Consider the following 13,217-nt stretch of genomic DNA (forward strand, 5'->3'; position numbering starts at 1 on the left):
GCTCTCACTTGAGCCTCACAGTGACCCTGCAGCCGTGCCTGGAAGGACTGTGCCACGTCCCCAGGGCGGGGTACAGATGTGAAGAATCAAAGAGCCAAATAGGTTTCTAGCCTTCCTTAGTATTCTTTGGACACGTGATGAATGTAATTCACACAGGAGAGGATGGGGATTCTGTCGTCAACAGCTTGGGAAATGCTGGCTAAAGCCAAGTAAAGCAGGTTTCTGTGCTGTCGCCACCCCGCCCCCAGCCTTTTTTTTTTTTGGCCACGGCACACAGCAGGGATTGAACCCTCATGCCTTGCATTGTAAGCGCAGCGTCTTAACCACTGGACCGCCAGGGAAGTCCCACATCCCCATATTTTTGATGAGGAAATTCAGCCCCAGAAGCGTAAGTGGTTTGTCTGAGCCATCACATCCAGGAAGAGCCAAGGTGAGACAGAAGGGATTAAACCCTCCCCTCAGAGCTTGGGCACTTTGCCCCATGTCCCCCCAGGCTCAGCTCGGGCTGACTGCAGGCTGTCACTGCCTGTGTCCAGCATCACTCTTTTTCCTGGCGAGCGCTGTAGTCTTTGGGGACCGTCTCTTTCTCTCACGGGGAAAGGGCGATGGCATCTCATGACCCCGTGTCCCCCTGACCCACCTGGACTCTTGGTCCTGGCAGAAGCCAGAAGGGTGAGGGTCCGCGGCCCAGCTGAGGCCGTCAGTGGCACAAAGCAGAATCTCAGGGTGCTGGGTGACCTGCAGGTTTTAATGAGGGACCTGGACCAGCCCAGATCTGGGGAAGGAAGCCTAGCAGCTACGGGCAGTGGAGGCTGATCTGGCCTGGCCTGCAGAGGCTCCGGGTGAGTGGAGCTCCCCTCTAACCTTGGCCCCAGGCCCGGAACCAGCAGGGTGGTCAGTGGTTCCCTGGCTCGGGGCTGGTGGTGTATCTCGTGGTTCTGACTGCTGAGGACCCTGGGCCGAAGCTGAAGGTGGGTGAGGGGCTTCCTGGGACCCTCCCCCTTAGTAGGGAAAGAGGTGTTCCAGATCTTCGAGCCTGCGCATGTCCTCCAACCCGAGGGACACGGTCTTCCGCTGGGGCTCCTTGCGCTGCACGGTAATCTGGATGGGGTTGTTCTCGGGGAAGCTGTTCAAGTCAGTGGCCACGGTTGCAAACTGAAAGAAAAAAAAGTCCTCAGAACCCCTTGGCAGAGCTGACCCTGGCCTCACCTCTTCCACACCGCCACCCCCTCGTCTGTCTGTGAAGGGGTCTCCGAGTGCCCTACCAGCCTACTCACTGACATCTGTTTCTCCCCGGTTGTGTGCTGTTTCCAAGCTCAGCAGTGTCTACTCAGGCCTGCCCTGCCACCCCCAGGCTCTTCCCTGCTTTGTACCCCGTTAGCCTCTTCCCTCTTTTTTTCCCCGCAGTGCCCTTGACTTCCCAACCCATCACAATCATTGATAACTAAGTTGAAGAATCCAGAAGCCACTGGCTTTGAGAGACACACATTAGGGATGAATGAACAGGTCAGTTTCCAGGGGGCCCCAAAGTGACTTACTCCTTAACCCTCTCCAAGGAGAACAGCCTGGAACTGAGGCTTATCTGCCCAGGGAGAGGGAAAGCCAGCAGGAGGAGAGGTCCTGGGGGTACAGGGGTGTTCCCAACCTCTAGGGTCCCTGACCCTTGGGCCCCTCTTCTCCCACGGCTCACTTTGTAGGGCTTGCACCACGTCCCCACCCCAGCGGTGTTAGCTGCGCGGACGGTGAGGCAGTAACTCGTGTTCGGCTTCAGCTCCATCAGCTTGACAGTGGTGCCCAGGATTTTATTGAAGATCCAGGGGCGGTTCTTCGCCTTGGGTGTCTCGCCGCTGTTTTTCCTGACCACCTCCTGTAACAGGACCTGGTAGAAACTGACCTGCTGCTTGCCAGGGGCGTAGGTCCAGGAAATCTAGGAGGAGAGAACCCCCAAGGCTTCCTCAGACCTGGCCTGGCCTCCCCTTACCACCCCACCAGCCCCTCTGCAATGTGGGTCAGAAGACCCCAATCCCATCCCTGCTCCCGCTGGAGCTGAGGCAGGTGTGTCTGAGGGTGGTAGGCATACCCCACGTTAGATGAGGCCCCACCAGCCCAAAGCCTGAGCCATTCTCCCTGGGCAGCCGCACCAACCTCAGGGGGTACCCTCAACTCCATGTTCTATAGACTGTGTGTCCGTTGAAAGGGACCTTAGCAATCATCTCGTCCACCTCACTCACTGCAGATGAGGTTACAAGTTCAGAGAGAGCAAGTGTCCGGCCCATGGCCACACAGCAAAGTGCCAGAGTCAAGGTTCAGACCCGTCTCTCCTGAGTCCACTTTGTACTACAGCCATGGCTGCCAAGCCAGACTAAGGATTGCAGGGGGCTTTTCTAACACGGCAGATTCCTGGCCCTGATGTCACTTGCCTTGTCTCCTGTTTCCAGTGTCTCCTCCATCTAGGCTAGTGGCTCTCAAACGTTGGTGTGCATCAGAATACCCCAGAGGACTTGTTAAAACAAGGACCGCTGGCCCCTGTGCCCAGTTTGATTCAGCAGGCCCGATCAGGAGGGTGGGGAAAGCAAGGATTTAAATTTCTAACAAGGTGCCATATGATGCAGATGCTACTGGTGGTCTGGGGACCACACTTTGAGAAACACTGCACTGGCCTATCCAACAATGGTCCTTCCAGATTTATCTTCCAAAGTAAGTGAAGTTACTCAGTCATATTTGACTCTTGGCGACCCCATGGACTGTAGCCCACCAGGCTCCTCCATCCATGGGATTTTCCAGGCAAGAGTACTGGAGTGGAGTGCCATTTCCTTCTCCAGGGGATCTTCCCGACTCAGGGATCGAACCCGGGTCTCCTGCATTGCAAGCAGACTCTTTACTGTTTGAGCCACCAGACGGTATTTTCCAATATGTAACTCATATCGCATCTCTCACCTGATACAAAACTCTGCACAGAGCTGGTCCTCTTTGCTTACTGAAAAATCCATACAGTAGCCTAACATTTGAAGAAGGCAATGGCACCCCACTCCAGTACTCTTGCCTGGGAAATCCTATGGACAGAGGAGCCTGGTAGACTGCAGTCCATGCGGTTACTAAGAGTCAGACACGACTGAGCAACTTCACTTTCACTTTTCACTTTCATGCATTGGAGAAGGAAATGGCAACCCACTCCAGTGTTCTTGCCTGAAGAATCCCAGGGACAGAGGAGCCTGGTGGGCTGCTGTTTATGGGGTCGCACAGAGTCGGACACTACTGATGCGACTTAGCAGCAGCAGCAGCAACCTAACATCACAGGACCTCTGGAAAATGACCCCCTCCTGCTGTTCCCTTCCTGTATCCAGAACAATGCTACTCAGCATGTGGTCTGTGGGCCATCAGCACCACCTGGGAATGTGTTAGCAATGCAGAGTCTCAGACCCCACCCCAGACCTACTATGTCAGAACCTCAAGGAATGAGGATTCTTCTTGGTAACATGATGATCAGATCTGCAGGTGCTGGAAAGTGTGAGCAACCCCGAATTAGGACGTGGATGTTTTCTCCCATATGTGAGCCTTTGCTAGCATCAGCCCTGCACAGAATGCCTTTCCTCGTCTCTAGATGTTTAAGTCTGACCTCTGTGTCCCAGCTCAAATGTCACTGAACGCCAACAAAGCTTACTCCTGCAGCTGGAAGTAACGTTTCTTTCCTTCCAAATCCCCAGTGGCACTTGGTCTGAACTTTTCCTACAGCATTGAACCTTCTCTAGCTTGAGCTGGAGTTCTTTACAGATACGCCCTCTCTCCTAACCCATGCACTAGAGCTCAGGATGCAGGCAGGAGGTATCCACACACTCCCCAGTGAGCTCAGCTCAATGCCGGGCATGTGGGGGTGGGGGAGGGAGGGCATCAAGCCTTTGCCAGATGCATCTGGGTGGAAACGCACCACAGCTGTGGAGTCGCTGACCGTGTGTTCACAGATGAAGGGCGCCTCCGGCACATCCAAGACCACAGAGGACTCCGAGGGCGTTGAGGACGTGTCTGTGTCCACCTCAGGGTTGTCGAAGTCCAGCAGGCCCCCAGGGGCCATCTGGGACTTAGACTGGGGGCAGAGGGCCAGGTGCCCCTTCTCTGTGCTCTTGGCTATCGAGGAAAGGCTGAGTTTGTTCAGCTCGCCCTCCAGCATGCCCGCAAAGAAGCTGCTGTTGGGCTGGGTCACGGCCAACTTGATGGGATTCAACAAGGTGGATGACATGGGGGAGATGCTGGTGTCATCGGAGCTGCATTCGGAATCCTCCACTGGCATGTGCTTCCTGGAGGGGGAGGGGAGAGGGGAGATAGATGGAGGCAGCTGCCCCAGCCCCTGCTGCCTGGAGGCTCCCAGCGGCAGGCAGGCCTTGGGCAGGACTTACTAATACCCTCAACTGCTTTTGAGCCACTCAGAACATTCTTGCTCTGCAGCAGTTCGTCATACTCACCGGGACACTCACTAGTGCAAAATGCACATTCCTGGTCCCTGGTCCCCAGCTGGGACGGCATTGGGGAAGCTGCTAAAGCATCTTTCATAAGATCCTCAGATGACTCTGATGCAAGTGTTCTGAGAACCACATTTTTAGAAACACCACTAAAGCTCCAAGTCCTTCCTCCAAGGTAGGGTGCAAACACCCCAGGGAATGACCATAACGATCTACTGGGATATGGAAAAATATCTAAAAGTATCTAAAAGAAAAATAATAAGTTTTATTAAATATTTATTTGCTGTTGTTTAATATGTAATTACTGCATTTATTTACTTAGATTTTTATGACAGTTATCAATATGTATTAATATACAGCATGTAAAATTAACAGCAAAGATAAATATATATTTATTGGGGTAAATGCTCAAAAACTTTTCTTCCTTTATAATTTTTTTATTTTAAAAAAGTGTTTATTTATGTATTTTCGGCTGTGCTGGGTCTTCACTGCCGCGCAGGCTTTCTGCAGTTGCAGAGAGCAGGGCCTACTCTTTAGTTGCGGTGCTCGGCTTCTCGATGCGGTGGCTTCTCTTGCTGCAGAGCGCAGGATCTAGGACGTGCGGGCTTCAGCAGATGCAGCTCCTGGGCTCTACAGCACAGGCTCATTAATTGCGGTGTATGGGCCTAGCTGCTCCGTGCCATGCGGGATCTTCCAGGACCAGGGATTGAACCCATGTCTCCTGCATTGGCAGGCGGATTCTTTACCACTAAGCCACCAGGGAAGTCCTCTAATTTTTTTTTTTAAATTGTGAAATATTTCAGACTCATTCAAGATATCAAGGATAATAAGTTCATGGGGACATAATGTACAAAATGACATGACTTAGTGACTAAACCACCACCACCCAACCAATGCACAAAGTGGTGGCTATAAGGAACAATATCGGATTGTACATTTGAAAGTTCCTAAGAGATTAGGTCTTAAAAGCTCTCATCTCACACACAAAAATTTGTAACTGCGTGGTGATGGATGTTAACTAAGCTTACTGGGGTAATGATTTCACAATACATACAATTATCAAATGATATTGCATACTTTAAACTAATGCAATGTTAAATGTCAACTGTGTCTCAATAAAACTGGAAAAAATGATATTATATTAAGCTTCCATTTAGCTTCTATCCAACTCAGAACTAAAGCTGTCTCAGTGTAACTAAAGCCCCCTGTGTACTCTGCTCCCCTACCCCTCTCCTGATCCTCTCCCTCAGAAGCAGCCTGAGCAGTAAATTTAAAATTTTGTGTTTCTTATTCCCCATGTGTTTTTATAGGTTTGTTAGATACGTATGCTATTATTTTGCATAATTTAAACTTTATATAAATAAATGGTATCATTCAGTACATATTCATTTGCAGTTTGCCGTTTTCTTACTTAAAACATTGTATTTTTAGATTAATCTGCTCTGGTTCAGTCATTTTAACTGTTGTAGGGTGTTGTGTTACATGGATATTTGTATTGTTACCAATTCTTGGCTGTTACAAAGAAAAACCTTGCCCATGTTTCCCCACTCTTTAAAATTTTTTGCTGATGAAATACAGGATCAAAAAAATTTAACTTTCAAATCTTTTTTTTTTTCTTACCTTGAACTAAGGTAAGAAGGAGGGAACACAGCTCTACCCATCAACAGAAAATTGGATGAAAGGTTTACTGAGCACGGCCCCGCCCATCAGAACAAGACCCAGTATCTCCCTCAGTCAGTCTATCCCATCAGGAAGCTTTCATAAGCCTCTTATCCTTTTCCATCAGAGGGCAGACAGACTGAAAACCATTACAGAAAACAAACCAATCTAATCACATGGACCACAGCCTTGTCTAACTCAATGAAACTATGAGCCATGCCATGTAGGGCCATGGTGAGAGTTCTGACAAAATGTGGTCCACTGGAGAAGGGAATGGCAAACCACTTCAGTATTCCTGCCTTGAGAACCCCATGAACAGTATGAAAAGGGAAAAAGATAGAACACTGAAAGATGAACTCCCCAGGTCGGTAGGTGCCCAATATGCTACTGGAAATCAGTGGAGAAACAACTCCAGAAAGAATGAAGGGATGGAGCCAAAGCAAAAACAACACCCAGTTGTGGATGTGACTGGTGATGGAAGCAAGGTCTGATGCTGTAAAGAACAATATTGCATAGGAACCTGGAATGTCAGGTCCATGAATCAAGGCAAATTGGAAGTGATCAAAGAGGAGATGGCAAGAGTGAATGCTGACATCTTAGGAATCAGCGAACTAAAATGGACTGGAATGGGTGAATTTAACTCAGATGACCATTATATCTACTACTGCGGGCAAGAATCCCTTAGAAGAAATAGAGTAGCCATCATGGTCAACAAAAGAGTTCGAAATGCAGTACTTGGATGCAGTCTCAAAAATGACAGAATGATCTCTGTTCATCTCCAAGGCAAACCATTCAATATCACAGTAATCCAATTCTATGCCCCGACCAGTAATGCTGAAGAAGCTGAAGTTGAATGGTCCGATGAAGACCTACAAGACCTTTTAGAACTAACACCCAAAAAAGATGTCCTTTTCATTATAGGGGACTGGAATGCAAAAGTAGGAAGTCAAGAAACACCTGGAGTAACAGGCAAATTTGGCTTTGGAGTCCAGAATGAAGTAGGGCAAAGGCTAATAGAGTTCCACCAAGGGAACGCACTGGTCATAGCAAACACCCTCTTCCAACAACACAAGAGAAGACTCTACACATGGACATCACCAGGTGGTCAACACCGAAATCAGACTGATTATATTCTTTGCAGCCAAAGACAGAGAGGCTCTATACAGTCAGCAAAAACAAGACTGGGAGCTGACTGTGGCTCAGATCATGAACTCCTTATTGCCACATTCAGACTTATATGAAAGAAAGTAGGGAAAACCACTAGACCATTCAGGTATGACCTAAATCAAATCCCTAATGATTATACAGTGGAAGTGAGAAATAGATTTAAGGGCCTAGATCTGATAGATGTGCCTGATGAACTATGGCCGGAGGTTCATGACATTGTACAGGAGACAGGGAGCAAGATCATCCCCAAGAAAAAGAAATGCAAAAAGGCAAAATGGCTGTCTGAAGAGGCCTTACAAATAGCTATGAAAAGAAGAGAAGTGAAAAGCAAAGGAGAAAAGGAAAGATATACCCACTTGAATGCAGAGTTCCAAAGAATAGCAAGGAGAGATGAGAAAGCCTTCTTCAGTGATCAATGCAAAGAAATAGAGGAAAACAACAGAATGGGAAAGACTAGAGATCTCGTCAAGAAAATTAGAGATACCAAGGGAACATTTCATGCAAAGTTGGGATCAATAAAGGACAGAAATGGTATCGACCTAACAGAAGCAGAAGATATTAAGAAGAGATGGCAAGAATACCCAGAAGAACTGTACAAAAAAGATCTTCATGACCCAGATAATCATGATGGTGTGATCACTCACCTAGAGCCAGACATCCTGGAATGTGAGGTCAAGCAGATCTTAGGAAGCATCACTACGAACAAAGCTAGTGGAGGTGATGGAATTCCAGTTGAGCTATTTCAAATCCTGAAAGATGATGCTGTGAAAGTGCTGCACTCAATATGTCAGCAAATTTGGAAAACTCAGCAGTAGCCACAGGACTGGAAAAGGTCAGTTTTCATTCCAATCCCAAAGAAAGGCAATGCCAAAGAATGCTCAAACTACCACACAATTGTACTCATCTCACACGCTAGTAAAGTGATGCTCAAAATTCTCCAAGCCAGGCTTCAGCAATATGTTAACTGTGAACTTCCAGATGTTCAAGCTGGTTTTAGAAAAGACAGAGGAACCAGCAATCAAATTACCAACATCTACTGGATCATCGAAAAAGCAAGAGAGTTCCAGAAAAACATCTATTTCTGCTTTATTGACTATGCCAAAGCTTTTGACTGTGTGGATCACAACATACTATGGAAAATTCTTCAAGAGATGGGAATACCAGACCACCTGACCTGCCTCTTGAGAAATCTGTATGCAGGTCAGGAAGCAACAGTTAGAACTAGGCATGGAACAACAGACTGGTTCCAAATAGGAAAAGGAGTACGTCCAGGCTGTATATTGTCACCCTGCTTATTTAACTTATATGCAGAGTACATCATGCAAAATTCTGGGCTGGATGAAGCACAAGCTGGAATCAAGACTGCCGGCAGGAATATCAATAACCTCAGACATGCAGATGACACCATCCTTATGGCAGAAAGGGAAGAAGAACTAAAGAGCCTCTTGATGAAAGTGGAAGAGGAGAGTGAAAAAGTTGGTTTAAAGCTCAACATTCAGAAAACAAAGATCATGGTGTCTGGTCCCATCACTTTATGGCAAATAGATGAAGAAACAGTGGAAACAGTGGCTAACTTTATTTTTTGGGCTCCAAAATCACTGCAGATGGTGACTGAAGCCATGAAATAAAAAGACGCTTACTCCTTGGAAGAAAAGTTATGACCAACCTAGATAGCACATCGAAAAGCAGAGACATTACTTTGCCAACAAAGGTCTGTCTAGTCAAGGCTATGGTTTTTCCAGTAGTCATGTATGGATGTTAGAGTTGGACTCTAAAGAAAGCTGAGTGCTGAAGAATTGATGCTTTTGAACTGTGGTATTGGAAAAGACTCTTGAGAGTCCCTGGGACTGCAAGGAGATCCAACCAGTCCATCCTAAAGGAGATCAGTCCTGGGTGTTCATTGGAAGGACTGATGTGGAAGCTGAAACTCCAATACTTTGGCCACGTGATGCAAAGAGCTGACTTATTTGAAAAGACCCTGATGCTGGGAAAGATTGAAGGTGGAAGAAGGGGACGACAGAGGATGAGATGGTTGGACGGCATCACAGACTCAATGGACATGAGTTTGGGTAAACTCCGAGAGTTGGTAATGGACAGGGAGGCCTGGCATGCTGCAGTCCATGGGGTTGCAAAGAGTTGGACACAACTGAGCAACTGAACTGAAAGTAAGAAATACATATTTCTTGACAAGCTAGCACACGCGTGTATGTAACCCCATGGACTGTAGCCTGCCAGGATGCTCTGTCCATGGGATTCTCCAGGCAAGAATACTGGATTGGATCACCATGCCCTCTCCAGGGGATCTTCCCGATCCAGAGATTGAACCTGAGTTTCTTATGTCTTCTGCATTGGCAGGCGGGTTCTTTACCACTAGCACCACCTGGGAAACCCCAGTATACACACACACACACACACACACACACACACACATAACTAAAATGTTTCACAAACCAGTACTAACTGGTTTCCTAAACCCGTACTTATTCTGTGTGATGTACTCTGGAATTTAAATTCTATTTAGTTCATTTTTGTAATACTAGTCTCCATCAACTAGAATGAGTTCCTGACACATTCATAGGTCACAGCCCTCAGTTGGAACAGCCCTGTCTAGAGAAAGCGGCCATAGGGCCTGTGGACACCAAGCACCTTGACTGAAGTCACCTTGGTAGTCGATGGCAGAGCTGGAACCAGAAGCCGGATCTCCCGGGCCCCATGCTACATAGCTCCTGTCTGCCCCTGGTGCTTTCTGGCTCCCCTCCCCTGCTTCCTTCCCCACCTCCCCCGGCCGCTCTAGCCAGATCCAGTGACCCACACATACCCCTATATCCCTCACACCAAGCCAGCCTCCAGCTTCGAGGTTGATTGATCAAGGCCAAAATTTTCCTCCCTGAGCCCCAGCCCTATCAGCCTCCTCCTGCGAAATCCTGATCAGCCCAAACCTCCTATGCTAGCCCTTGGTGGACACTTGAAATAGATGACTCTCCCTCCAAGGCCCTTTGTAGGCTGAAGAGTCTGGGTATGGATGTCAGTTATACTATAGATTGTCCTGTGCTATGTGCTAAGTTGCTTCAGTCGTGTCCAACGCTGTGACTCTAAGGACTATAGCCCACCAGGCTCCTTTCTCCATAGGATTCTCTGGTCAAGAATACTGGAGTGGGTTGCCATGTGCTTCTTGAGGGATCTTCCCAACCCAGAGATTGAACATGAATCTTAATGTCTTGTGCATTAGCAAGTGGGTTCTTTACCACTGGTGCCACTTGGGAAGTCCATAAACTGTCCTTCAGTTCAGTTCAGTTGCTCAGTCGTGTCCGACTCTTTGCGACTCCATGAATCGCAGCACGCCAGGCCTCCCTGTCCATCACCAACTCCCGGAGTTCATTCAAACTCACGTCCATCGAGTTGGTGATGCCATCCAGCCATCTCATCCTCTGTCGTCCCCTTCTCCTCCTGCCCACAATCCCTCCCAGCATCAGAGTCTTTTCCAATGAGTCAACTCTTAGGAATCTCTATATTACTTTTTAAATTATTTTTTTAAATTATTTATTTGGCAGCACCAGGTCTTAGTTGCAGCATGTGGGGTCTTTAATTGCAGCTTGCAGACTCTTATTGTGGCATGTGGGATCTAGTTTCCCAGCCAGGGATCACACCCGGGCCCCTCTGCATTGGGAGTATGGAGTCTTAGCTACTGTAACACCCGGGAAGCCCCAAGGAATGTCTATTGAAGATTTACTTGTTGGAAACACCAGTGCTGAAGGGGCAGCCAGGCATTGGGCTATATGCTGGAGAAAAACTCCTTGTGATCGTCACAGCAGCCCTGCTCAATGCTGTTGGTCTCGTTTTACACATGGGGGACCAAGGGTCCCGGATCTTAATGAACTTGTCTATGGTCACATATCTAAGTGGTAGAACTTGGATTAAAACTTGGTTCCCAGTCTAAGACTTTCTCATACCAGGAAGTTTCCCACCTGCATCCGCCACTTTAGCCATACCTGTTTACTGACAGGTACCTAAGGGAGTGACCACTGTATCCCCTTTCACGTCATCAGGACCAGCTACATAATTTGTGGGGTCCCTTCTTCAGAAATTATTAAAACCTTCAAAACAGTAACATCCAACCATTAAACTAAGCAGGGTCCTTCCAAATGTCAGGCTGTGTTTAATTGCATAAGTCACATACCCGTGAAACTTCCCGACAGACAGTTCCCTCAGCCCACGTCAACCCACCCCTCTGTCCCTCCACTGGCTAACTCCTTCCCTTCCTCTGAGAGTCACCTCCTCCACGAAACCTCCCTTAACTTCACCCCCTCCCACACTATACTAAATTCCCTATTTCCTCCAGTTGTCCCTGTCATAGCACAGACCATGCTGTAATAGCCTCAATTCTTGTCTGACAGCCCCCCACTCCCAACCACCACACACACACACACACACACACACACACACACACACACACACCCCAGGCTGGGAATTCCTTGAAGGTAGAAACTGCTTTCCAGCTCTGCATTCCCAGAACTTAACCTTGGACCAGTTACCTTGTAGGTGCCCAAAGAGTTTTGTGAAATGAAGTGAAGGAAACCCGTGATCACTGAGGAGGAACACAGACCTCAGTCTGAAGGCAGGCAGGTTCCTGGGGGTTGGGGGGAGGACATAACCAGGCAGGTGAAGGCACCATAGGGAGGATGAGCAAAGGAACCATGGCGAGAGAAGAGGGGCTTCATGGTGAGGACCAAACAGGATGATGAGCACTGCCAACCCATCTCCAGCTAATCCCAGAAGGCTTCCCAGAGCTGGAGGCCAGCATGCCTCCAAGAACTGATTTGGGGTCAGGAATCCATAGGCAACCTCTTATGTGCTCTTCCCTGGGAGTCTCGACTGTGATAAGTCAAGGAAGTGGCACCTCTTCAACACCCTCTTCCCTGCGCCCCACTCCCCCTCTCGCCAACTCCTCCGCCCATCCAGCTCTGGCCTTAGAAAGCAAAAAAGGACCAGACTCATGTCTTACGGTAGATTGATGGCATCCTCCTCTAAGAAGTTCACCAAACTGCCCCTTGAGGAAAGTGGGAGGCTTTTGGTCGTGACGGTCCTGTTCATTGACTTGGGGTTTGGAAAGGGCTTCGACATTTGATCAAGTGCATTCAAGACATTGAGGGTTTCCTTCTTCAGCATGGCCTCCTCCCCATCTCCCACTTTGTAGAATGTCTCTGATGCCATTGAGTTTGTTTGGGACCGCAGCCGGCACCATGCAGGACAACCAAGCTGACAGGAAGCAGAGAGAAACTGGAGGCAGCAGACACAGCCTTAGTTGCAGTGGGATGGGGTGCGATGAGCTGACTTCATAATTATCACAGAGTGTAACAATTAGGGGCTACCCTCCCCCCTGACCGGGGGCTGCTGCAGCCCAGGGCCAACATCAGGAGCAGGCAGAGCCCCAGAATAGTTGACGATATCGCTCGGGCTAAGGCTCTGTGGTTACAGCGGCCCTGCTCTTCTCTGAAGATCTCAAAATGCTCAGCACCTGTGCCCTTCCGATCTGCCCTGGGAAGGAGGAGGTGGATGGTGAGACAGTGGCACCTGGGCATGGAGGGAGGCAGGCTGTACTGGATGGATTGGATCCCTGGGAGTGGGACACCTCGCGGATAGAATTCTGAGATTTCATATCCAGACACTGGAGGCAGTGTGGGCACAGGGAAAGCTGGGATGGCTCATGGAGTTCAGAGCGCCCACACACCCAGGTTTTACTGCTGGAATTCTAAATTCTGTCCCACCTCCACTTCAAGTGTCTTCAGATATTGAGTGACCATGGTGGGTGGTGCAGAGGCATCCAGAAATGGGCCAGAGGCTGCTTCTGTTCCCAGGGAAACCATGTCACAGGGAGGAAAACATACACACGACTTTGTGGGGGTGAGGAGCCCGGCAGCTGTTAAAACAGCAATGGCT

At 48.6% G+C, this 13,217-nt stretch overlaps 1 protein-coding gene across 1 annotated transcript; it reads right to left on the reverse strand.

Moving 5' to 3' along the window:
• Positions 1 to 727: 727 nt before the first annotated feature.
• On the reverse strand, positions 728 to 12,595 carry FNDC8 (fibronectin type III domain containing 8). Its single transcript, XM_061390373.1, has 4 exons — positions 12,283 to 12,595; positions 3,926 to 4,292; positions 1,691 to 1,927; positions 728 to 1,155 (listed from the first exon to the last, which is right to left on the reverse strand). Exons 1-4 carry the CDS (start codon positions 12,489 to 12,491, stop codon positions 1,003 to 1,005), a joined length of 966 nt encoding a protein of 321 aa, XP_061246357.1. The 5' UTR covers positions 12,492 to 12,595; the 3' UTR covers positions 728 to 1,002.
• Positions 12,596 to 13,217: the final 622 nt, after the last annotated feature.

Source organism: Bos javanicus, chromosome 19 (assembly GCF_032452875.1).
Source record: "Bos javanicus breed banteng chromosome 19, ARS-OSU_banteng_1.0, whole genome shotgun sequence".
Lineage (NCBI taxonomy): Eukaryota > Metazoa > Chordata > Mammalia > Artiodactyla > Bovidae > Bos > Bos javanicus.

Coding starts and splice junctions, on each gene's coding strand:
- FNDC8 (XM_061390373.1), bottom strand. CDS start 12,491: ATGGCATCAGAGACATTCTACAAAGTGGGAGATGGGGAGGAGGCCATG. Junction 4,293..12,282: donor GAGGATGCCATCAATCTACC/GTAAGACATGAG, acceptor CTCCCCCTCCAG/GAAGCACATGCCAGTGGAGG. Junction 1,928..3,925: donor TCAGCGACTCCACAGCTGTG/GTGCGTTTCCAC, acceptor CTCTCCTCCTAG/ATTTCCTGGACCTACGCCCC.